This window comes from Gigantopelta aegis, chromosome 2, assembly GCF_016097555.1.
Source record: "Gigantopelta aegis isolate Gae_Host chromosome 2, Gae_host_genome, whole genome shotgun sequence".
Taxonomy (NCBI): domain Eukaryota; kingdom Metazoa; phylum Mollusca; class Gastropoda; order Neomphalida; family Peltospiridae; genus Gigantopelta; species Gigantopelta aegis.
Genome location: NC_054700.1, coordinates 40,665,204 through 40,692,567, shown reverse-complemented (window position 1 = coordinate 40,692,567; position 27,364 = coordinate 40,665,204). Strand labels below are relative to the sequence as shown.

Below are 27,364 nucleotides of genomic sequence, written 5' to 3'. Positions count from 1 at the left end.
AATCCTTTCACCACTCGGAGGGAAACACAGAACGACTGTTGCAAAAGCGATACTAGGATACATAGGATTCTTTAAAAGGCGTTTACTGTATCATACAGTTTTCTTTAATATAAGTAGTTGTCTGTTTTTCCAGTTCAGTTTAGTTTACTTGCACAAGGCGCAGATCCAGGGGCATAGGCGTACGGGCTCACATTTTTATAAGGGGGCGGGGGGGGGGGGGGGGGGGGGGCGAGGCAGGTAAATTGTTGCCCGTATTAGACAAATGTGCCCGAATCTGGATTACAACGTTTATTCATATTATCATTACTACCAAAGAACTATATAGAGTTGCAAACGAATCGGTCATCTAATTTAGCCCGAATTTGTCTATTGTCACCCCACCCCAATCTCGTACGCTTATGTCCAGGGATAGGGTGCTGGGGTGCCCTTTAATATAAGTATTTTTTTTATTATTATTATTTTTTTTTAAATCAGTTTAGTTTACTTGCATCAGACGCAGTTTGTTGGAGTTCTCTCTCCCCCTCGTATTTTGGAGTAAGCTCTATTGCTGTATGTAACGACTGGTATATCGAAGGCATCAGTCAAGTTTGCAGTTGTAAAAAAGATATGATAATTTTTTTTTACAACTACATGTATTCTGATAGGCAATATATAACGGGAAACTTGTGTACAAGGGTTAGAGTTATTGTGTGTTTTATAGCAACCTCACACATCCGATAGTGATAACAACTGAAATTGGGTGATGCGTTTTCAATGGAGTTAAATATAAAATAGAATAAAACATAGAAATATGTAAGTACTAAAGTGATTATAAATATATGAACGTAAATACCCCAATTAAAGTGTTTATTTATTATTTTTAAGCACATATTTACAAAATTACTTTACAAGTGTTATGCATTTTTATATATCAGTTATCGTTTTTCGATGGTTGCTGAAAATAAGCCCTGCTAATGAACCTCCCTTTTAAGTTCAACATGTAAACGATTTAACATAAATCTCCCGACATCAAACGTTTTGATAGGATTTATTATCTATTTCTTTGGAGGAAAGAAGGTATGTTGACAGTATATTTTAGCCAAGTGTCTAAGATATATTAATGATATAGTTATGTTATGTTTGATCTCAACTCTAAAACTTTTAAAGGTTTAGATAGCGTAAGGTCACATCGTGTATTTGTTTATTCTGTGATGTGTTTAATGAGCCCACTGATGTAAGTATTAACGCGTGTTTTACTAAGTGATATGGTTCCATAGATGGGGTATCAGATAGACGTGTCTGAACCTTAACGTATGGATAGAAAGAAAGAAAGAAATGTTTTATTTAACGACGCACTCAACACATTTTATTTACGGTTATATGGCGTCAGACATATGGTTAAGGACCACACAGATATTGAGAGAGGAAATCCGCTGTCGCCACTTCGTGGGCTACTCTTTTCGATTAGCAGCAAGGAATCTTTTATATGCACCATCCCACAGACAGGGTAGTACATACCACGGCCTTGATATACCAATCGTGATGCACTGGCTGGAACGAGGAATAGCCCAATGTGCCCACCGACGGGGGTTGATCCCAGACCGATCGCGCATTGAGCGAGCGCTTTACCACTGGGCTACATCCCGCCCCCGTATGGATAGAGGCACGTTACCAGAGTTTAGGATTACGATGGTAAATAAAAATTTGGACTGATGGGGTACTGTGATCAGAACTCGTGCCCATATCCACTGAAGGTTCAGGCACATTCATCCTGGGCACGATTACATACTTTCATCAGAAATCCTGTCCATCACTCACCCCTCGTAATCGTCCATGCATTTATAAACAAATGTATGAAATGATGTAGAGAATGCGATGTTTTCTAGGTCGTGGGTGATGGACAGGATTTCTGATGCAAGTGTGTAATCGTGTCCAGGATGAACGTGCCTGAACCTTCAGTGGATATGGGCACGTTAATAGTGTTCTTCCTTTTCCACTACCGGCCTCGATGGCGTCGTGGTTAGACCATCTGTCTACAGACTGGTAGGTACTGGGTTCGGATCCCAGTCGAGGCATGGGATTTTTAATCCAGATACCGAGTCCAAACCCTGAGTGAGTAGGTGTAAACCACTTGCACCTACCAGTGTTCCATAACTGGTTCAACAAAGGCCATGGTTTGTGCTATCCTGCCTGTGGGAAGCGCAAATAAAAGATCCCTTGCTGCTAATCGGAAAGAGTAGCCCATGTAGTGGCGACAGCGGGTTTCCTCTCAAAATCTGTGTGGTCCTTAACCATATGTCTGACGCCATATAACCGTAAATAAAATGTGTTGAGTGCGTCGTTAAATAAAACATTTCTTTCTTTCCTTTTCCACTATTAGTCTACAGTTTTTATAATCACGATCGCTAATCAGTCAAGTGAGTTGTGCGACTGCGCAACAGTGGTAGTTTGTTGGTAGTTACGAGAGTTTTATTTACTAATATAGCACGAATGGAGCATAAAACGTATATAAAACACCAATAAAATGTGAATCTGTTGCATACTGTTGTATTTCCAACGTTCGTTTCTAGGCTGGCATTCACTGAAAAAGAGAGGAAGTCATAATTTGTATACTACCTGTTGGCAATGTCTTTAACAGAGTACACATGTCCTTCCTATTTCTATTGTAGGAGCCGACGAAGGAGGAGGGGGGGGGGAGGGAAGGGGAAGGGGTGCGGGGGCCATGCCCACTTTTTCTTGTTATTGTGCTCAGAATGCTAGAAATGCCGTATTTAAACACCTGAAATACCAATTTTCTCTGGGAAGCATGACCCCGAACCTCCTTCAACAGATCCGGACTCTTTGGGTCCTAAAATTTCCTCTCTCTGGAAAACTAGCATAATGTTAGCCCTACAGGAAGAAACACGTTTGCACCTATGTATTTAACCGGAATATTATTACGTATTTAACCGGAATATTATTACGTATTTGACCGGAACATTATTACGTATTACGTATTTGACCGGAACATTATTACGTATTTGACCGGAATATTATTGAAATGGGGTAGGAGCTAACTAAATAACTTTCGATGGACTAGGTCAAATCAACCAATTAGCTCCATTTTCAATTTCGACGAACCGCTCTAAAATATGCGTCAAATTTACCTGCACAAAATTGCGCAACCGTTTCCTTTTGAACTTAATCCTATGGGATATTTGCAACTTTAATAGCACCAAAACCAAATTTCGCCCGCTACCGACCCTGGTCAGGCTACTTGTGTTACCTTGCACATGCCTGCGCGGGCGACCCCTTTAAATCCCAACCCCTTAAACCTTTTCCTGTCCTGGACGGAGGAACCGGCGAAAATCGGCACCTGCGCCCATGCCAGGCATGCTCTACAACAGCTTGCTCTAATTGTGCACGTTAAACCCTATGACCTGACTTGACCTGACATGGGGGTGCTAGCATAGGGTCAGTGGCTTTATAATTAATTGATATGGTTTTTATTTTTTATTACCATTTTCAGACTTCCTCCCAGTGTCGGAAACAGAAGCGGATGTGCTGTCTGTGCTGCCGGTCCGGGCCGGTGTGCGCCGAGCTGTGTGTGAACCAGAAGGGGTACGTCCCCGGGGAACCACTCTATATCAACGCTGAAGTGACGAATCTGTCGAGAAGAAAAATGGGCGTGTCCTCGGTGGCCTTAAGAATGGTAGGTTTCACTTTGAAGTCTTTGGGTTGGATTATATTTTACTTGCGACAAGCATTCAAAAAAGTAAATAATAATAATAATAATAATAATAATAATATTACGAACTGTATTATGTATACGGTTTGTAATTATAATAATAGTTTTTCAGTCATAAATTTATATTTATGTGAAAAAACTAGGCTACTAAATCAACTATGAACAAATATCCTTATAACTTCGATCTCTCAAACTGAATAGGCGGTACCGCCGAATTGCAATACAAACTAGGAATAACATACTTCGTAAACTCAAATTTCAAAAACTCGATCTCTCAAACTAATTGTTTGGTCTCACCATAGATATTTAATAGATATTGCACTTCGGAAATTGACTGATGAAGATTGATACGTGCGCGCGCGCGTGCGTGTGTGTGTGTGTTTTCCATCATTCATATATCCCGTAATTAAATAATGTTCTGTGTGAAATAAGTTACCAAATACACCGTATCTGTAAACGTATAGTTGCGATGATTTGTGAATTTAACCCCTGACCTGTCCCAGCATTGGTAATGTTTGTCCCTCATACAAATCATGTATGAAGTATCAGCGTTTAACCTGTTATTCACGTAGTAACTCGTTTCGTCTTTGTTTTCCCTAAACTCATTATCTTTCCGCCGACATTCGGAATTAGGTAATTGGATTTCACTAACAGCTCAGGTTCCCACCTCTCTGAGAATAGCTTGATGGACGAGACGAATTCGAGAACTCTGATGTCAGGCTGCCGACAACACAGCTGTTGCATTTATAAAACAGTCTGTGTGCTTTTTTTCTTAAGAAAAACAAAAACAACAACAAAAACAATAACAATAACAATAACAACAACAACCGAACAAAAACAGAAAAAAGCCCCACACTAAACAAACAATCAACAACCACTCACCCCCACCCCACCCTCAAAAAGAAGAAAATCCTAAAACAATATATATATATATATATATATATATATATATATGTTTAAAATCGCGAATCTATTTTGAAAAAACCTACTTTATATTGTTTTGCCACTACAAGCGTAGAGTTCGTAATATAATAATAAAAACAAAATTCAATTTTGAAGGTCTTTAATTCTGACACTGTTCAGGAATTTGGAGTGCACGTCAATATTAACACCTATATATTTTTGTTACATTTCATACTATTACTAAATACACAGCATATTTAAACATTGAAATAGATTGTTTAGAGGTGAAAATGTTGTTAAAAAAAACCCTCGTACGCCTAATGACTAATATTGTGGAGGCCATATTGGATTTAACAATTGAGGCACTGTTCTATTGCTTTGATTTTAGAGGACTTTTTAAAATATTCAATTGTGGGCCTTTCTGGGGGTAAATGGTCTAGAAATAAATTCAGTTGCAATTTGTGGTGGGTTGACCCACTTTTTCTCATAAATTGACTGGTTACGGTGTATATATGTCCTTAACATGTAAGCTAAATTCAAAACTGATTTTTAACGTCTTTGCCACGCTGGTAGCATAAATTGGCACCTAATCCACAGAAAACGACAAATAGCTTATCTCGATGCCTTGGTATTTGTTTTTCTCTTGCTTCGAATCTCACAATATTCCATGTACGATGATACACGATGTATGTTAAAAAGAATCTTGGCTGTATGATTAGAAAAACAAACAAAAACAACATCTTGGTTTTATGAGTATTGCTGTTGTTGTTGTTGTTGCTTCTGCTGCTGCTGCTGTTGTTGTTACCAGTATTTTTGTCTTCCTGTTTAGTCTGTTGTATTCCACACACCTGGCAAGTCACGGTCCGTCACACAACAGGTTTGCAAGATGAAACACGGGCAGGTGCCAGCCGGAGAAACGGATCTGTGGGAGGGGGAGAAAATGGTCATACCGCCTCTCCCCCCGTCATTCCTACTGGGCTGCAACATCATCGACATCAAATACACAATAGAGGTACAGTATGTTTATTATTTACATCATCAACATCAAATACTCGATAGAGGTACAGTACGTTAATTATTTACATCATCGATATCAAATACAATAGAGGTACAGTATGTTTATTATTTACATCATCAACATCAAATACACAATAGAGGTACAGTATGTTTATTATTTACATCATCAACATCAAATACTCGATAGAGGTACAGTACGTTAATTATTTACATCATCGATATCAAATACAATAGAGGTACAGTATGTTTATTATTTACATCATCGATATCAAATACAATAGAGGTACAGTATGTTTATTATTTACATCATCGACATCAAATACACAATAGAGGTACATTACGTTAATTATTTACATCATCGATATCAAATACATGACAGAGGTACAGTACGTTAATTATTTACATCATCGATATCAGATACACGGCAGAGGTACAGTACGTTAATTATTTACATCATCGATATCAGATACACGACAGAGGTACAGTACGTTAATTATTTACATCATCAATATCAGATACAGGAGAGAGGTACAGTACGTTAATTATTTACATTCGATATCACATCATCGATATTTACATCATCGATACAAATACACGACAGAGGTACAGTACGTTAATTATTTACATCATCGATATCAGATACACGGCAGAGGTACAGTACGTTAATTATTTACATCATCAATATCAGATACAGGAGAGAGGTACAGTACGTTAATTATTTACATCATCGATATCAAATACACGATAGAGGTACAGAATGTATATTTTATTAACATAAGTACATGAAAACCCCACAGTGTTCAATAGTGTTGCCTTTATCATTGGTCATAGTTTATTGAAACAATGTTTAGAAGTCATGTAGTGATGAAAACTTGCTAAAATACTAATATGTCACAAGCAAATAATTATCAAAACGTCTTCTGTCCCTTAATTAATTTGGTTCAGTGTATACAAAATATACACTAACAGTGGACATATAACACAAGCATCTCAGGGTCTGGTGAATGTGGCGAAGACACCATGATTGGTGTATTTGGACGTCTGAGTTTGTAACTGTTATGCTAGGTTAGGACTGCCAACTGCCAGCAGAAAGTTATCCAACTTTAGCTGTCACGACTTCAGGGGCGTAGCGTGATCTGGACCTGGGGGGGGGGGGGGGGTCGAATATGAACCAAGTGGACCTTTTTCTATTTTGTTTTTGCACCACCAGAAACTCCATATGTGTAAACCTGTATGTTTTAGTTCTGAAAGCGGACCATTTGCTTCAGCGGTGTGTGTGTGTGTGTGTGTGTGTGTTCGTCCGAACCCCCGAACCCCCCTAGCCTACGCCCCTGGACTTTACTACTGTCCAGTTGCTAGTCGGAGCGCCCTTACAACTCGATTCTCGTCGTATAACCCATTAGTTGTTAATCTGAGCGCATCCATTGTAAGTCGGGAGAATCGAGTTATATAGATATGCATGCATTTCCTGTTGTTTATTAAGAAAAAAAAAAATTCGAAAATTAGGTAGCTGCCAGTGTGGCAATGTGAAAATATAGCGCATGTTTTTGCGCTGTCTGCTGCCAGACAGACGCGATGTTTTTGGTTCCATTCGATTAAGTGCATTTCCTTTTCGACTGGTACTACACCATACTTGCTAGACCTAGACCCAGACTAATGTATGCGCTTTACGGTAAACCAAATGGCCATGTCGGGAACCAATCAAATAGTTGGCGAATGTTTACGAAACGTGTGTTTTGGACCGTAATTGGTTTAATATGCATGTACCACAATCTAATTAAAATTAGCTCCACTATTACATGTGGATCTAAAGACAACCAGTTGGAGCTCATGTCCACCAATCAAAACCTTACTTGCAGAATCCTGCCAGTGATTTAAAACTAACAACACTGCGTAGTCCCCAATGTCCAGGTAACATTTCGTCTGTAAATAATAATTTAAATATTGACCATGTCATGTCATAGGGTTTTACGTGCACATTCAGAACAAGCTGTTGTAGCGCACGCCTTTTATAACGTTATTTGGGAGCATACAAATTCTAAAAATATCGGGCGAGTCTATTTTAGTGGCCGCAGTACAGCGAACCATACCAATACGTACGGGGTGGGTTATCAGTCTTCAATTTTACATTAAAAATTATTTATTTATTTATAAAATTAAAAAAAACTAAATCAGTCTTCAGTTTTACATTACAAATTATTTATTTTATAAAATAAAAGATGTTTTAAGGCATTCGTAATTCACACGAAACATGTCGTATACCCTCAGGATAATTCGGAATGTTTTCAAATTATTTTTAAATCACTGGCAGGATTCTGCAAGTAAGGTTTTGATTGGTGGACATGAGCTCCAACTGGCTGTCTTTAGATCCACATATAATAGTGGAGCTAATTTTAATTAGATTGCATGTACCATTAATAACTAACATTACTTTTATCTTCTTTTTTTTGTAGTTGCGGGTGGACCCTGTTGGACCCGCCTTTGATCTCTGTGTTCCAGTTGATATTATAATCGGCACGATACCCATCCAATCATCGGTCCAGAAATACCTGGCTGCCAGTCGCTCCGCAGTTCCGACACGACAGGTGCCCCGCCCTCTACCCCTACCTCCGCTGCCGTTGGGAGCCGCTCCCCCTGGTGCTCTGTACGAAAACACCCCTGTTTGTAAGTATTACTTGGAACATTCCAGTCTGTAATTATAATTCAAAACACACCTGGTTTATCAGTAGAATTTAAAGATGCCTGTAAATGTATAACATAGAACATTACTGATAATGAGTGAAATTAAGCGTCGTCTTGGAAAGCAAACGTATCAGGGGCCTAATCAGGAAATTGTGTGGGCGGATCTACTGTGGCGAAGTTTTTAGTGGTGTGTGTGTGTGGGGGGGGGGGGGGGTTGTGGAGGGATGTCGGGTCATGCTCCCAGGAAAATATAATGTATATTGAAAAAAATAAAATTCGCTTGGAGAAGGTTTTTTCGACCCTCAACTCCACCCACCCCTCTCGCACCATTGTGATCTCGCAATACAATGCTAACAGACTTCCAAGGGCTATGCGATGTTGCTTAAGAGAGCTTAAATAGTTTTGTGAATTGTACTTCTAATATTTTTTAGAGTGAGTGGCGTTACAGTTAACCAAACTTTTAAAATTTCAAACACCAGTGTTTTTGTCATTCTATCTTTTATCAAAGCATTTCTGAATGCTGCCCAGTTCACAGCTTCACATCAGACGACCAAGTTACTTAATACTGTAGGAAATTCATAAGACTAGTTTTGGTGGCTACTATTATTATGTTTTGATTACCCGCACCTGTAAATCCTGAATTTACATACTATTCACATCGGCTTTGTTGGTACAGCCCCGTATGGCCCAGGCTTTACACATGGTATGGCCCAGGCTTTACCAGGCTTTACACATGGTATGGCCCAGGCTTTACCAGGCTTTACACATGGTATGGCCCAGGCTTTACCAGGCTTTACACATGGTATGGCCCAGGCTTTACCAGGCTTTACACATGGTATGGCCCAGGCGTTACACGTGGTATGGCCCAGGCGTTACACGTGGTATGGCCCAGACTTTACACGTGGTATGGCCCAGGCTTTACACATGGTATGACCCAGGCTTTACACATGGTATGGCCCAGTCAATATTATCAGTGTTTATGTTCATTATATGTTTATTGCATGACAGATGACACCAGTGTCGGTGCGTGTGCTGATTGGCTGGTATGTCCAGTCTGTAGTAGACGTATTGAGGACCGAAGTAGACATTTCTCGCTCCAGCCAGTGCACCACGACTGGCACATCAAAGGTCGTGGTATGTGCTATCCTGTCTATGGAATGGTGCATATAAAAGATCCCTTGCTGCTAATCGAAAAGAGTAGCCCATGAAGGGGCAACAGCGGATTTCCTCCCTCAATATCTGTGTGGTCCTTAACCATATAACCGTAAATAAAATGTGTTGAGTGCGTCGTTAAATAACCATTTCCTTCATTGGTGCAGTGCTTACATCAACTTACTAGTACGCGGAGTGAATATCTAGCTCAGCAGGAACATCTAATGCTAGCAGCTACTACACAGACCTCTTTCTCTAACCACTGCCCAGGCCAGTAGGAAACGTTTGTTTTGTTTAACGACACCACTAGAACACATTGATGTATTAACATTCGGCAGGCCAGTAGGAATGACAATTGGAGTTGGGGGGGGGGGGGGGGGCACAAGTAGGAGGCAGAAGTCAGAATTAATTTCTTAATCAAGTTGGGGTGTGGTGGGGTGGGGTTCACAGCTCCCCCCCCCCACCCCCTCCGGTTCCTATGGGCCTGTTGTCACACTTAATTTAGTCTTGGTAAGACCCTGATTAACTATCTCGAAATCTAGTGTCATTGTTATTGTATCTTTAACACGTTTGTTTTCCAGTGGCGCCACATTTCGTCGACTACGTGTTTGGGAAGAGATACATCAGAGACGATGACAACAACGGCGACCACGCGCGAGGTGACGTCTACTTCTGTCCTCAGTACGTCTACTACAGACTAGACATACCAGCCAATCAGCACACGCACCGACACTGACGTCATCTGTGATGCAATAAACATATAATGAACATGAACATCAACAATAGTGATTGGGCCATACCATGTGTAAAGCCTGGGACGTATCATGTGTAAAGCCTGGGCCGTACCATGTGTAAAGCCTAGGCCGTACCATGTGTAAAGCCTGGGCCGTACCATGTGTAAAGCCTGGGCCATATCAAAAAAAAAGTAAACATATGGTCATTCTGATACTGTTTTTTTTAGAGGAAACCCGCTGTCGCCACATAGACTACTCTTTTACGACAGGCAGCAAGGGGTCTTTTATTTGCACTTCCCACAGGCAGGATAGCACAAACCATGGCTTTTGTTGAACCAGTTATGGATCACTGGTTGGTACAAGTGGTTTACACCTACCCATTGAGCCTTGCGGAGCTGGGCCATATCATGTGTCAAGCCAGGGCCATACCATGTGTAAAGCTGGGCCGTACCATGTGTAACGCCTGGGCCGTACCATGTGTAAAGCCTTGGCCATACGATGTGTAAAGCCTTGGCCGTACCATGTGCAAAGCCTGGGCCGTACCATGTGCAAAGCCTGGGCCGTACCACGTGTAAAGCCTGGGCTGTACCGTGTGTAACATTTGGGCCGTACCATGTGTAAAGCCTAGGCCGTACCATGTGTAAAGCCTAGGCCGTACCATGTGTAAAGCCTGCGCCATACCATGTGTAAAGCCTGCGCCATACATTGTGTAAAGCCTGGGTCATGCCATGTGTAAAGCCTGGGCCATAACATGTGTAAAGCCTGGGCCGTACCATGTGTAACACCTGGGCCGTACCATGTGTAAAGCCTGGTCCGTACCATGTGTATAGCCTGGACCGTACCATGTATAAAGCCTGGACCGTACCATGCGTAAAGCCAGGGCCGTACCATGTGTAAAGCCTGGGCCGTACCATGTGTAACGCCTGCCAGTACCTAAACTAAAATGGGGCAAAAAATTTTTTTAGAGCACAGTAATATCAGGCCTTTTACAAAATCTTCACGACTGGTATATCAAAGGCTGTGGTATATGCTTATCCTGTCTGTGGGATAGTGCATATAAACGATCCCTTGCTATCAATGGAAAAAATTAACGAGTTTCCTCTCTAAGACTATATGTTCCAAATTACCAAATGTTTGACATCCAACAGCCGATGATTAATAAATCAACATGCTTGTTTTGTCGTTAAATAAAACAAACTTTTAACTTTTACAAAAGCTAGATAACAAAGTGCACTTTCAAACTAAAAAGGGCACTTTTTAGTATTTTGTCGGAGGTGGGAGGCAACTGACCCCAGCCGTCCCTCACCATGGTGATATTAATCTGGAAAAAGGTTTACTTGAAGCCCTCCACGTGTGACAAAATAGTCTAAACTGCTCTCTGTTACAAACTGCTCGAGTAACACTGAAGGTCGTACTCAGTATGATATGAGGGTGGGACGTAGCCCAGTGGTAAAGCGCTCGTTTGATGCACGGTCGGTTTGGAATCGGTCCCCGTCGGTGGGCCCATTCGGCTATTTCTCTTTCCAGCCAGTGCACCATGACTGGTATATCAAAGGCCGTGGTATATGCTATTCTGTCTGTGGGATGGTGCATATAAAAGATCCCTTGATAATAATGCAATGCAGTTTAATAATTTGATAGAAACGGTTACAATGCATTACAGTTTAATAATTTGCTACAAACTGTTTGGATAACAATGAAATACATAATATGTTACAAACTGCTTGGGTAACAATGCAATACATAATATATTACAAACTGCTTGGATAACAATGAAATACATAATATGTTACAAACTGCTTGGGTAACAATGCAATACATAATTTGTTACAAACTGAAATGAAATAGATCATAATAACGTGTTACAAACTGCTCATACGTGAAAACTGATAATTGAATCAAACACGTGAACTTTTGTATATAAATTTTATATGTACACAACTAAACTTGCTATATATTCAGTGTTTGTTTTATTTGTTAGTTTTTAGCATCTGCAGACTATTTTAGGGAGAGATGCAACTTTTAAATATGGCATCTAAACTGTTGACTAATATGCATTGTATGTGTGTGTGTGTGTGTGTGTGTGTGTGTGTGTGCGTGCGTGCGTGTATGTGCGTTCGTGTGTGCGTCAATCTATCCCAGAAACACACATACGCGCGCGCGCACACATAACATCAACAACAACAACACACATAAAATAGTTTAATTGTATTTGTTAAACACTGTAGGCCGAATTTACAAAGCCTGTTTTTGTCTTACACGCGTGTAAACCGGCCTCGGTGGCGTCGTGGTTAGGTCATCGGTCTACAGGCTGGTAGGTACTGGGTTCGGATCCCAGTCGAGGCATGGGATTTTTAATCCAGATACCGACTCCAAACCCTGAGTGAGTGCTCCGCAAGGCTCAATGGGTAGGTGTAAACCACTTGCACCGACCAGTGATCCATAACTGGTTCAACAAAGGCCATGGTTTGTGCTATCCTGCCTGTGGGAAACACAATTAAAAGATCCCTTGCTGCTAATCGGAAAGAGTAGCCCATGTAGTGGCGACAGCGGGTTTCCTCTCAAAATCTGTATGGTCCTTAACCATATGTCTGACGCCATATAACCGTAAATAAAATGTGCTGAGTGCGTCATTAAATAAAACATTTCTTTCTTTCTTTCTTTACACGCGTGTAACTATATACATTTACAGATTAATCAATGTGCTCCATTGGTGTCATTAAACAAAACAGACTTTTTTCTTCTCTTTTGTTTTGGACATACATTTACAATACTTCAACACCTGCTATCGGCCTCGGTGGCGTAGTGGTTAAACCATCGGACATGATAGATACTGAGTTCGCACCCCGGTACCGGCTCCCACCCAGAGCGAGTTCTAACGGTAGGTGTAGGTATAGGTGTAAGACCACTACACCGACTTCTCTCTTTTAACAACTAACCGCTAACACACTGTCCAGAACAGACAACCCAGATAGCTGAGTTGTGTCCAGGACAGCGTGCTTGAACCTTAGTTGGATATAAGCACGAACATAAGTTGAAATGAATGGATGAAACATCTACGTCTGGGAAAAACAGGCTTCGTAAATTCGGCGTTGTGTGTTCAGAGCACTTGACGGTTCCATGGGAGGGATGTACACACTCGCCACCCTTTAAACCCATTGGTATTTGTGGCGAAAAACAGTTTTAGCCGGGAACATCATGTTAATATTAAAATCGCCACATCTTTTTATCATTGTTGATTTGTAATATTTACTGAATGAGTATATATATTTTTATACTTGACATTTCCTAAACGTTCTGTAATAAAAATGCCTTCATAACTTGAACAGTTTTCTAGTGTTGTATGTTATTAGTATTACGGATGTTGCGATTCTTAAGTTGTACCTGTTCGTATACGTGCGTATATAGCAATGTAGGTATAATGTATTTTCATTTTATATTAGGGGTGGGGGCAACAGCACTGTCTATGGATCGTATTACGTACGACAGGCAAATATAAAATGTGGTTTTAAAAAATAAAATAGGTGTGAAGGTTGGGTGGGGGTGGGAGAGCATGACAGTGTATGTGCGCCGTCGAAAACTACTCTCTTTTTTTCTTACTTTCCACACTGCCGGATTTATAAGGGGACAATTGCCAGAGGAGCCCCAGACTAAGGACTTATAAAATTAGTTAATTTTTTTTATTTGTCATGTAATTTAATTTGTATGTTGAGGGGCCCCCGAACCTGAAGTGCCCCAGGCCCCTGCCCCGGGCCCCCAAGGTCTAAATCCGGCCCTGACTTTCTATCCCCTTTTTTCTCTCACCTTATCCAACTCCTCCATTGTTTTGTATTCTCTTTGTGTCTTCTACTATGATTAGTGTTGTACCTTTTTCACGTGTTTGATACATTTAAAACGTGCAAGTTCTTATGCATGAGGTTTTAAAAAAATATTCTTGGACTGGCGTGTGCATGAACGAGCACATTACACATACTTGCCACGTAAACACTAATTATAAATACTTCAGTACACGTTAATATATAACTTGTCAATTTCATTTTGTGTGTGTGTGTGTGTATATATATATATATATATATATATATATATATATATATATGTATATGTATATGTGTATGTGTATGTGTATGTGTATATGTATATGTATATGTATATGTGTGTGTGTGTATATATATATATATATATATATATATATATATATATATATATATATATATATATATCTGTATGTATGTATATCATGTATGGAGCAACTTGTAAGGTTTTTATTGAAGAGCACACATTGATGACGTAAAACACATCTGCTGTTTTTACACGCACACATTCCCGTAAGTGCTGGGACTCTCAATCTCTCTAATATTAAAAAAATAATGTAGTTAGGTTATACGCCTCTAAAGAAAAAGAAAATCATAGAAATAAAGGAACTGGATTTTTATCAAGTGGGTCCCAGTATATATCAATTGCTATTAAATAACAAGTTTATACATCATGTGTTTCTCGATTGACTGCAGTGCATGGCATGCGTAGAAAATTATTATCCTTGAGGCTGTAGTACACCTATCTATATATTGTCATAGTGGAACATTTATAACTACATGTACATGTACATTTAAATGAAATTTATATATAGTTAGCTGTGTATATACGATTCAATTAATTGTTATTGTGTCACCTACACTTATGCAATAACTTAGTCTTTAATTAATTAGAGATTAGCAATCAGTCCAATTAGTGTTAAACTAAATTACAGCAATTAAGAACACCATGGCTTTTAATTGTTGCCGCCAGCTTATGAACTAAGAACTATAACCCAAGGCAATTACGAGTCAACAAACATACGCATTTTATAAATATTCGTTTTTCTATACATGATAATAGATAGAGCCAGAGAGACCGAAGGGGAGATTCAACGAGGACAGCTCTGCTGTTCATTCTCTTGGGTGTCTAGACTTGTATATTATTTGTATTACCATGTTGTTAATCATGTTTTATGTTGGAAAAGCAAAGAAAAACACCTACATTGTTAATATCAATCCCTTTCAGTGTATCTAATATGGTCAGTTCTGTTGTCAAGAGGTCTTGTCTTGTTTTCTGTGCGTCCCGTGTACAACGAAACATGGACGAAGTGTCGGCTAGATGTAACCACACTGGCTTTCGATCCCTGGACACTGAAGGTGACTTGAACCAGATTGACCGAGTCATTTACCACAACAACCGAACCCCAAATCTAAAGTACATCAACAATAACTTGACGCAAAAAAAAAGAAGAAAGAGAAGAAGAAAAGAGGAAGATGAAGAGAAGAGGAATAAGAGGAGAAGAAAGATGAGAAGAAAAAGAAGGAGAAGACAAAGAAGAAGGAGAAGAAGAAGAAGAAGAAGAAAGAATGAGCAGAAGAAAAAGGAGAAGAAAAAAGGAGAAGAAAATGAACGAGAAGAAAAAGAAGAAGGAGATGCCGAAATTGATGGAGAAGAAGAAGCAGAAGAGAAGAAGGAGAAGGAAGAGGAAGAGGAGAAAGTGAAGAGGGAAAGTCACCAGTCTGATTAATAGTTTGTTTTGGGGTAATGTGTCTTTTTAAAGATCACCAGTTGTGGCCACGTTTTATAGTCTGTATGCATGAGCGGCATTTTCCCATTAGCCTTCCCGTGTGGTGTCATGTGGTGTGCTTCCATGAAGGTGCGCACGTAATCGACGTCTGCAGGCGACCCAAGCACGTCACTCCAGTTGACGAGCACAGCCCAGACGACAGTCGCGTCGAAGAAGTAACCAACCCCTCTGAGAATACTAGCAACGTTCTCGCCGACGTCGATATGAATTGCCGTCAGCGCGAAAGGAAATCTGTCAACCAAATTATCCAATCGAATAGCCTGGACTAGGGTTTTGTCAGATGGCTTCGTCACGTCACGCACGTGCACGTTGCTCCTTTCGTTGTCCCAAACATCCAACTCCATCATCTTGACTTTATCGGACAATGCATTGTTGACGATGGAGACTTTCCTTTGGAACCTACCCTGGATTATACCCTCGCAGAGTCTCCTTGCGTTTTCAGGAGAGGGCTCCACCGCTATGACAAATCGATGCATTTGAGCCATGGCCAGACTGAGCGCCCCTATTCCTGCTCCAATATCCAGAAGAGCCATTTGACTGTTCTCTTCCATCAAGTCTCGTAGTTCAAGCATGACGTCTTGCTGCCAAGTGCCAGAATCCATAAGAGACTTGGACACCCGTGAGTCGTAGTCGGGATCGTACAGGAAAATAGGAGTCACGCCATTCGGTGTCATCAACATAGTGGACAGAAAATCGTCTTCAGAGTTGTTGCAAATGACGTCATATCCGTGCCATTCGCCGCCATCATTCCGAATCGCTATGCCAGTAATTTCAGCAATCGTTTTCTTCCGTACAGTTCTTCCTATCGATTCCTGATCGTTGTCAGGGTATGCGTAAGGTGGCGGTTTCAGGGGCACGACTGGATTTGACGTTTGTCGAACAGTGATCGAAGAGAAAATTACCAATACGATTAAAATGGCTACCAGCAGTTGAACGCACTGACGCGGACTTGGCATTCCGCGGTAGTAACGCATCGCCGACTTGTAACAAATTCCTAATATCTGAAATGGAAGTAAAAATAAACAGTAATATTCCGAGAAAAAAAAGAGAAAGAGAATAGTGCAATAAAAGAACCATTCTAAGAATACTACTGAAGCTATACGCGTCCCCTACCGGGCCCCAAACATTTTCTCCTATTTTTTTCAAGGGCTATAATCCCGTTTCTGACAGATATGGACCATGAATAAATTCCCATGCAAGTCAAACTTGATCTGTAACTCTACATGATAAAGCTATGTACAAAATTTTAGCTCCGTATCTTGAGGCATTGCGAAAAACATTGTCCTGAAAACTTTATGTGGGACAGACGGACTAACAGACAAAAAAAGAAAGAAAGAAGTAATATGCAAAACAAGATATAACCTATATACATGTAAATATATCAGTCGTGCTTTTCATTATTAGTCCCCTACCGGTCTAACCGTAACGGACCATAGGTTTTGTCTCCATCTGTCTGTTCGTCTGTCTGTCTGTTCCACATATAGTTTTCCGGACTTTTTTTTTTGCAATACCTCAAGATATTGAGATGAAATTTTGTGTATAGCTTTATCATGCAAAGTTGTAGTCAAGTTTGACGTTTATGGTGATTTGCCCATCTGATTTAGCTCAGTCGGTTGAGTGCTCGCTTGGGTTGAACCACCTCGGTGGATCCATTCAGCTGATTGGGTTATTTCTCCTTCCAATCAGTGCACCACAACTGGTCAGATACCGTGGTATGTGCTTTCCTGTCTGTGGGAAAGTGCATATAAAAGATCCTTTGCTTCATTAGGAAAAATGTAGCAGATTTCCTCTCATGTGATTTAGTGGTGTCGTTAAACAAAACAAACTATACATTTTTTATGTCAGTTATGGCACTTGAATTTAGGAGATACGAAAAATGTATCGAGTCCGATAGGTCCTCAGCCATGTACTTATTTATTACTTCTTTGAGAATACTTGAAAATCTCTGGAATGAAAACCTGAAAAGTGTAGTAGTATTTTAATCGAATAGTATAGGTTGTGCAACCGATTCCTCTATGGTTAGTTTGTTTTGTTTAACGACACCACTAGAGTACATTAATTATTAAGAATCGGCTATTGGATGTCAAAAAATTGGTAATTTTGACACTTTTTAATCAAAGAGAGGAAGCAACGGGATCTTTTATATGCACCATCCCACAGATAGGATAGTACATACCACGGCCTTTGATATACCAGTCGCGGTTCCTCTATGGTGTACACAAATAATTGTTTCTCCGTCCCAACCACTGAAACATAATACGCCTATGGGGAAAGTGCATATGAAAATATTTCGTTGCCCTTAGGCCTAATAGGTGTAGCCTATATGGCGCAGCGGGTTTCCACTTTCACACTCTACAGGCGAATATGCAGGGGAGGGGTTTCGGGGGTCTAAATCACACATGCTCATTTTTTTCAATATAATTTCCAAGGGAGCATACATAACTTGACCCCCCTATAAACTTCGCTCTTTTTTTAGTTTTTAAAGGACCCGAACTTCCACTGGCCGGATTTAGGTCGTTTTGGCAGTACTATAAAACGAGGCGCGGATCCAGATATTTTGTAGGGGGTTGGGTGGTACATGTAACTACTTAAATCGTAGTTATATTATATTAGCGGTGAACGTACTGGATTTCTTTTCTTTTTGTCGTAAGCAGGATGGTCCAGACCCCTTCAACATTCTCCCCGCCCCCGATCCGTGCCTTGAAAAAAGGATCAGGTTTGCAAGATGTCTAGTGGGGGTATCGCGAGCTATATATCTTTATATGATGAAAAGAGTATTCTAGGACATTCACAATTGAGAGAGTTAGGCACCGTGAAGGAGGAAGAAAGGAAATGTTTTATTTAACGACGCATTCAACATTTTATATTTACGATTATATGGCGTCGGACATATGGTTAAGGACCACACATATACTGAGAGAGGAAACACGCTGTCACCACTTCATGGGTTATTCTTTTTGATTAGCAGTAAGGGATTTGTTTATATGCACCATCCCACAGACAGGATAGCACATACCACGGCCTTTTATATACCAGTCGTGGTGCACTGGCTGGAACGAGAAATAGCCCAATGAGCCCACCGACGGGGATCGATCCCAGACCGACCGCGCATCAAGCGAGAGCTGTACAACATAAATACGTCCCGCTTTCCCCCACCTCCCGTGAGTGAGAATGCATTCACTCTCCATTCCCACCCCACCCTGGCATTGTGGGTCTAGGTAAATCCGGCTGGGGAACACCGAGTTTCAGTACGTAGTTATTTTCGTGTTTACAGCGGTAAATAAATGTAAATTGCGTATACGCTATCCTGACATTTAAACAGACGCACAAATCACTCGACTATCCTGACTAAGTCTACCGTATTCGCGTATCATCTTACCTATTAGCGGTTCTTTTACGATTCAAAAACTAGTTCAAGCAGCGATATGAAGTCTAAAACAAAGCACAATGAATTATGTGTAATTTTCAAAACATCATCAACGAATACGTGGATTCTCAGTTTGGAAAAACAGTCATTTTAGAAAAACAAATTCACATAAACCCTATTTCAGTATTCACGTACGATTTGTGGGTAAGAAAATAACTACCGACTCTTTTGAGAATAATACTGATGTTCTTTTGGGGAAGAAAAGAATAATAATATTACCCCCACCCCCCCACCCCCAACCCCCCCAAAAAAAACCCAAAAAACAACAACAACAAAACAACAACAAACAAAACAAAACAAAAAAAGGAAGGAAATGTTTTATTTAACGACGCACTCAACATCTTTTATTTACAGTTATATGGCGTCAGACATATAGAAATGTTTTATTTAACGACGCACTCAACATCTTTTATTTACAGTTATATGGCGTCAGACATATAGAAATGTTTTATTTAACGACGCACTCAACATCTTTTATTTACAGTTATATGGCGTCAGACATATAGAAATGTTTTATTTAACGACGCACTCAACATCTTTACACAGTATATGGCGTCAGACATATAGAAATGTTTTGTTTAAACGCAAACATTTTTATTTACATTGGCGTCATGACGCACTCAACATCTTTTATTTACAGTTATATGGCGTCAGACATATAGAAATGTTTTATTTAACGACGCACTCAACATCTTTTATTTACAGTTATATGGCGTCAGACATATAGAAACTTCCGATTTGTACATATAGTATTTGTTGTGTTAAAGAATTCATTGTGTAATGAAATTATATAGGTAGTATTAGCCGTGAGCTGTATTATCAGGATTCAAGAATTTTATCGATTATTTTTGCACTGTTAATCGTCGACAACGTGAAATTCAATTTGCACGCGCATACATGGTTCGACATGTCCCGTGTAGTATTCGGTCAATTTGTTTTACTTGTCTTACTGACATTGTTGTCAAGTGAACGAAAACGCTTCAAAATTTGTAAAAACATTAACGTTTTTTTACATTGTAGCATTTTTTAGTATGCCAAGAATACGAACGGGCGATTGGCATGCTTGATGCTGGCATGTCGTCAAGTGCAAGGCATGAAAACTAGCTTACAGATTACAGTTATCTTCCCATTTGTAAAAACCGGAAGTTAACGTTTGTTTTACATTGTTTCATGGCATTTTTTGAAGTGGCAACTGTTTGATGCCAAGATGTACCTAACATAATTGTTTGTGGTAATTCCGGCCCATGCAACGGCTTTTGTGTAAAATGGGTGCATGCTTGATGCTGGTCTGTTTAAACCATGCTCGGAGAAAGAGACAACACGTTGTCCTTTTCAGGGCATGTACATACAAAACTTCACGGAGATATTAATAAAAATGTTATAGCCACTAAGGCTATATAGAAACATATAGCGAAATTAATTGTGGTCTGAGGCCATCTTCGCGTAAGATTTCGAACGACAGGAAGCACCAACGACTTGCAACGTCGTGGACGTCCGCGTGTTACAACGCGTGGTCAAGACCGCTATATCATGAAAACGCATTTGCGCAATCGATTCCAAACTGCCACTGCTACTACTGCTAACACATCATAATAACCGAATCAGTGGGCAAACTGTTCGTAATCGTCTGCGGGAGAACGGTTTAGATGCACGACATCCTTACGTCGGATGCGTTTTAACGCAACGTCATCGTCTAGATCGTCTTAATTGGGCACGTGCACACACTCGTTGGATACGGCGACGCTGGAATACCGTTCGTTTATCGGATGAATCCAGATTTTCTTTACAACCTGGCGATGGCAGGGTGCGCGTCTACCGTAGGAGAAATGAACGCTATGCTGACTGTTGTGTTCTTGAACGAGATCGTTTCGGGGGTGGGGGTTGTGTCATAGTCTGGGCAGCCATTGCCCATGGTTATCGTTCACCACTAGTCGTCATAGATGGCAATTTAAATGCTCAACGTTACCGCGATGACATTCTCGCTCATCACGTCATTCCTCTGTTCCATAACAACGCCAATATCTCGATTTTTCAGCATGATAATGCCACCTCTCATACAGCTAGAGACACTGTAAATTTTCTTAGGACAAATAACATTGATTTCATTGATGACTGGCCCGCTAAAAGTCCTGATCTCAACCCCATCGAGCATGTCTGGGATAGTCTGGACAGACGATTGAGGCGTCGTCCCAACCTACCCGCTAACGTCAACGAACAATATTCCACAGACAGAAATCAACACTTTAGTCAATTCTATGCGCCTGCGATGCACTGCAGTGGTGAATTCAAGAGGTGGTCATACCCGTTATTAAGTGGGTGTTTAACCCCTACCACACTTGGTCAAAATTTCTCCCAGTTTCTGTTAACCTATGGCCATGATTTTTGCACCAAACGATGCATCATGGAACACTCTTTAAACGCATATATAACAATTATTCCCCTAGTTTGTTTTCATCAAGTTATGTTCAAGAAAAGTTAGCGGAAGTTTCTTATTTTGTTCAGTATATATGGATATAAGGACCACACAGATATAAAGAGAGAAAATCCGCCGTCGCCACTGCATGGGCTACTATTTTCGATTAGCAGCAAGGGATCTTTTATATGCACCATGCCACAGACAGGATAGTACATACCACGGCCTTTGTTACACCAGTTGTGGAGCACTGGCTGGAACGAGAAATAGGCAAACAACCAAAAAGACAAACCAGCAGGTAATGGCATCTCAAAACATTAATCATTGTAATCACTAAATTGTAGACCGGCCTCGGTGGCGTCGTGGTTCGGCCATCGGTCAACAGGCTGGTAGGTACTGGGTTCGGATCCCAGTCGAGGCATAGGATTTTTAATCCAGACACCGACTCCAAACCCTGAGTGAGTGCTCCGCAAGGCTCAATGTGACCAGTGATCCATAACTGGTTCAACAAAGGCCACGGTTTGTGCTATCCTGCCTGTGGGAAGTGCAAATAAAAGAGCCCTTTCTGCTAATCGGAAAGAGTAGCCCATGAAGTGGCGACAGCGGGTTTCCTCTCAAAATCTGTGTGGTCCTTAATCATATGTCTGACGCCATATAACCGTAAATAAAATGTGTTGAGTGCGTCGTTAAATAAAACATTTCTTTCTTTTCACAAAATTGTAAATCAATAAATTGGGTGGAAGGAGGGAGGGGTACCCACACTTTTTGGTTTATTTAACGACATCACTAGAGCACAAAGGGGAGGGTCGTGGCATGCGTCAAACGGTCATATCAAGACACTGTATCAGCAGCAAAAAAAAAAAAAAAAATCAGGCCTCGACACCCCTAAAAACATTTAACTCGCCAATCTAGAACAAACTAGATGTACGGTACTGAATATTTCAAGAAATATACTTTAAGTTTTAACCAGAAGTACAATACAATGCCCTAAGAAGACCATGAACCTTTAAAGACAGGGTCCAACTGCGAGATTTTATTTAATAATAATCAAAAATAATAATATAAGATTTTCAACCGACTTCCTATTAATAACTTGATAGTTTGTTCAAGGTTACCTCATCGTTAGCTTCCCCGGAACCATGTTCGATTTGCACTTCTAGTAAGTTATTGTTGTTATTCCCCACTAATGCCCGTTATTCCTTTCAAGCGTCAAACAAAACGGCGTTCACTTGTAAACACAGCTAAAAATGGACTGTAAAGCCAAACAATATACAACCACCAGAACCATACATGCTAAACGGAACCAATGGACCGTGGAACGCATAAAGCCCCAAATATCGGTGGCACGTTTAATCCCGAGACATAAAATAGATCACCGATGATTTTTAGTATTGTAAACTTCGATCTTCAGCTTCTGGCAAGTTATAATTGAGAGGAATGAGAAGTAGAGAAACAGTAAGAAAGAAAGACACCCAGAGAGAGAGAGAGAGAGAGAGAGAGAGAGAGAGAGAGAGAGAGAGAGAGAGAGAGAGAGAGAGAGAGAGAGAGAGAGAGAGAGAGAGATAGAATAGAGATAGACAGAGAGGAGAGAGGGATGGAGAAACGAGAGGAAGAGAAAGAGAGAGATATAGAGAGGGAGAAAGATAAAGAGACAGACCGAGAGATGGGAAGAGAAGGAGAGAGAAAAAGAGAGATAGAGGCAAAGAGAGGGAGCAAGAGATATACAGTGAGGAGGAGAGAAAGTTTGAGAGAGAGATAGATAGAGATTGAGAGAGAGAGATTGAGAGAGAGATTGAGAGAGAGAGAGAGAGAGAGAGAGAGAGAGAGAGAGAGAGAGAGAGAGAGAGAGAGAGAGAGAGAGAGAGAGAGAGGTGGAGAGTGAGAGAGAGAGATAAATAGAGATAGACAGAGAGGAGAGAGGGATGGAGAGAGAAAGAGAAAGAGAGATATATATAGAGGGAGAAAGATGGCGAGACCGACCGAGAGATAGAGAGATGGGGAGAGAGGGAGAGAAAAAAAGAGGAGAGAGAGAGACAGACAGACAGACAGACAGACAGAGACAGAGAGAGAGAGAGCAAACATACAGACAAATAGACAAACTGACAGAGGTAGAGGAAGCAAGACACACAGAAGCAGAGAGAAAAAGTTGACAAATGTTGTCGAAATAATTTATACTTACCGGACAACAATAAGGTTTCGTACGTTTGCCTCTCGTGTGTCAAGGTGTTATTTTGAATGTGACAGTGGAAATCATACCAACTTATTAAAACGGTGCCTTTAACCCATTAACCTTATGACGCACCAACTGATACTCTGAACATAATATACAGCAAGTAGCCTACATTGAAAAAAGCTTGTATTGAAATGGTTAACAAAATAAAGCAACATACAAATATTTATGTAAATACAGACTATTATGCTTACGGTGATAATACATCGATTATTTACTATCTCCACTGACGGGTCTAGTGAGCCCATTACGTATAGTTATAATAGTATTATAATATCGTATAGGTTTATTACAAAATTAATATCTCCCCCTGGTGGCCGCTATTTTGAATTTCAAAATGGCCGCCATTAGCTTTTAATTTGTAGTGAAACTCCGATTCTACTGAACATAAAACCATTATACCAAAACCTATACTCTTATTTCAAGGAACTATGAATCTAATGGCGCATATAAAAAGAAAGTAATATATATGTTCACCGTATTCACCCAAATATACTGATAACAAAAGAAATGCGTCTAATTACAAATGCCCTGTATATATATTCAATTACCATCCAATAGACGATGATTAATTAATCAATGCGCTCCAGTGGTGTCGTTAAATAAAACACACTTTAACCAATCACTATGGCCTTATGATTTAGATGGGATATTTTAATAAACTGCTGTGAAATCCTTTATTTTAGATGGTTTAAATTTTCATGGTTTTCCTAAACATGCACACACACACACACACACACACACACACACACATACACACACACACACGCACACGCAGACACACACACACACACACACACACATTTAGTTGGGTACTTAAATTTGTGGATCTAAAAGGTAAGTTCGTATTATATGAATAGGTGTATTATAATTTCATTGTGTTCATAAGTTGACCATCACAAACAAACGCGATTTTACAGTAAACCTCAATTTGAAATACTTTGGCATCTTGTTATGGCATATTGTATATATATATATATATATATATATATATATATATATATATATATATATATATATATATATATATAATATATATATATATGTAAGCACACTTTCAACACCTAAAAAAAGTGACTTAGTTGAATATCGACAGCAGGTTTCCTCAATATCTGTGTAGTCCTTAACCATATGTCCGACGCCATATAACCGTAAATAAAATGTGTTGAGTGCGTCGTTAAATGAAACATTTCCTTCCTTTAGTTGAATATCAACATGATGCATCTTCAGTTTTGCTTTATTGTAATTTTATGTTGGTAAATATGTATACAAATATTTACGTGTATTAGCAGATTTATAGTTTGTAAACTATGTATATAGGCTTCGGAAGCACGGTCCTATCTGCTTTAGATTTCGAGGTTTTCATTGAAAAGGTTTACATATGGCGGCCATCTTTAAATCCAATATGGCGAACATATTACCTCCTTTTGATATGCACTGGTGGATTCGCAGCTCATTAAAACACGGGAAAATGTTTTGGAATCATGGTTCTATGTGCAATGCAATCCGAGATTTTCAGTACAAATTGTAACTGGTGGCGGCCATTTTGAAATTCAAAATGGAAGCCACAGGGGGAGATATTAATATCTGTTCTTAAATTAACATCACTGAGCAATAGAAGATTAGTGTCAAGTCTCATGCTTTTTTAAAAAGTGGTTGATTCCATTGATATTTAGACTTTAGCTATTGGGCTATTATATATATATATAAGGTATATATATATATTCATTATAAAACGCATATATATTCTATAGGGTATTTGTGATTAGCCGTGTTTCTTTCTGTTTTTTCTCAGTGAATATTCACATTTCTTCAAAAATAATGATTAATATATAAGATCCGGTCAGCAACAAATAAATAGTAACCTAATATTGTGTGAAATGTGTCCAGATTAGAGCCACATATTTTATACCTTACACTTTTAAATGTGAGAGTGGAAATAGTTAATTGGCAGCCATTTTGAATTATGAGGGCAACGAATCACCTGGCCACACAATAGGGGGGTGCCACTGCCAGGTTGGTCCTATATCAAGTTTTTACTCTACACATGATGGCCTTACTGCATGCAAATTAGCATGTTAGCATCACATTTTTCAATGGTCACTATTATACCCGAACTCTACTACACTATATAGAGTGTGTATGAATTGGAACAAATCCTGCAAGGATTCCATATCACTTCACAAGTTGCGTAAACTGAGAATGATTTTTATTAGTTCGTATAAAAATTTTACCCACAGTAAAATAAATTTCAATCATCATGTTTGAACAATGAACATTCAGAACGGCCGTAGCATATAATCAGTCAGAAAGAATGTATTACATGTCCTGTATCATTAGCTTGTAGTACCATGATTTATTACCGATCACATATTAATATATTTAGCGCTTCATGTTTAGAAAAATAATAATAGTAATAAAAGAAGGTGCACTATAATTGTTTTCAGCTGTGAATGAAAGCAACTCATTTTGCCCAAATGTTTATTATTATTATTATTATTATTTTATTTATTTTTTTTTGGGGGGGGGGGAGGGTTATTCCCCTCCTTTCGATGATATGCAGTTAAGCAGTTATGATCTATATAATAATGATATAACATGCATAAGACATGTTACAATAATTTATATTATCTTAATCCTGTGGTAATTATTGTCTTTCCTCGATTACTTAGATTGTGTTAAATGTTTTACCATCACAGGTTAGGTTTGATAGGAGTATCCTAGTTGATGACCTGCATGGCAAACCAAGAAGAGAAGTAACCATGTCAGACCCCAAACAGCCCTAGTTTAAAACAAGGATTTCACTTTAATGTGCAGTAATCTGTGAAACGGTTACGGTCACCTAGATATGGAATGCAACAAATCACCATCCCAAGTTGTACTTGCATACCAGGTATGATATTCCTATATTAATTAATAAGGAAGATATGGCCCGGAAAACAAAAAGTTAACATATGGACGTACGGACAGACAATGCCATACCATAATATGACCAAAGACAGACATCTAAAAATGCTCTAAAATCCTGTTGACAAATATTCCTGTTCTTACCCTAATTTACTCCTTCCGATTCCCTTTTTACTTCAATCACAATTAGCGATGGGAATCGGTTGGGATTTCATCTTCGATCACCGGTTATAATTGGTTGGCACCAACCGATCAACTTTCGATTACACAATCGGCTAGAATTCCATGACCATAAGAAGGCTTTGAATTACAAGGACCATGTACCTATTGTAGTGTGCACCCTGCAAATGGCTAATTGTACGTTTATTAACTATTTAATATAGCTTTTCTTTATGTACACATGGAAACAAACCCAAACCACTGTATATTTCCATCAATTTTATCATCTAAACTGGAGGATCAGTTACAGTTAACATTTTCCCACACAATCGATTGTGAATTTTTATAATCTATCATCACATCGTAAGAGCCAGTCCGATCAATTTTCGATTATAATCGATCCATGGGAACATCACTAGTCACAATAACTAC

General features: G+C 39.5%; 2 protein-coding genes across 2 annotated transcripts in view; one reads left to right on the top strand and one right to left on the bottom strand.

The window, feature by feature from the left end:
- LOC121385589 (arrestin domain-containing protein 3-like) overlaps positions 1–12,464 on the top strand; it is a 44,280-nt gene extending 31,816 nt beyond the window's left edge. The window contains exons 5-8 of the mRNA XM_041516331.1: positions 3,488–3,670; positions 5,439–5,621; positions 8,080–8,290; positions 10,042–12,464. Of these exons, the coding sequence (XP_041372265.1) occupies positions 3,488–3,670; positions 5,439–5,621; positions 8,080–8,290; positions 10,042–10,196 (732 nt within the window). The 3' untranslated portion in view covers positions 10,197–12,464. The remainder of the gene's footprint in view (positions 1–3,487; positions 3,671–5,438; positions 5,622–8,079; positions 8,291–10,041) is intronic.
- Positions 12,465–15,625: 3,161 nt separating this feature from the next.
- On the bottom strand, positions 15,626–23,918 carry LOC121378315. Its single transcript, XM_041506427.1, has 2 exons — positions 23,816–23,918; positions 15,626–16,797 (listed from the first exon to the last, which is right to left on the bottom strand). The coding sequence occupies exon 2, from the start codon at positions 16,768–16,770 to the stop codon at positions 15,733–15,735; it is 1,038 nt and encodes a 345-aa protein (XP_041362361.1). The 5' UTR covers positions 16,771–16,797; positions 23,816–23,918; the 3' UTR covers positions 15,626–15,732.
- Between the last annotated feature and the right edge of the window lie 3,446 nt (positions 23,919–27,364).

Coding starts and splice junctions, on each gene's coding strand:
- LOC121378315 (XM_041506427.1), bottom strand. CDS start 16,770: ATGCGTTACTACCGCGGAATGCCAAGTCCGCGTCAGTGCGTTCAACTG.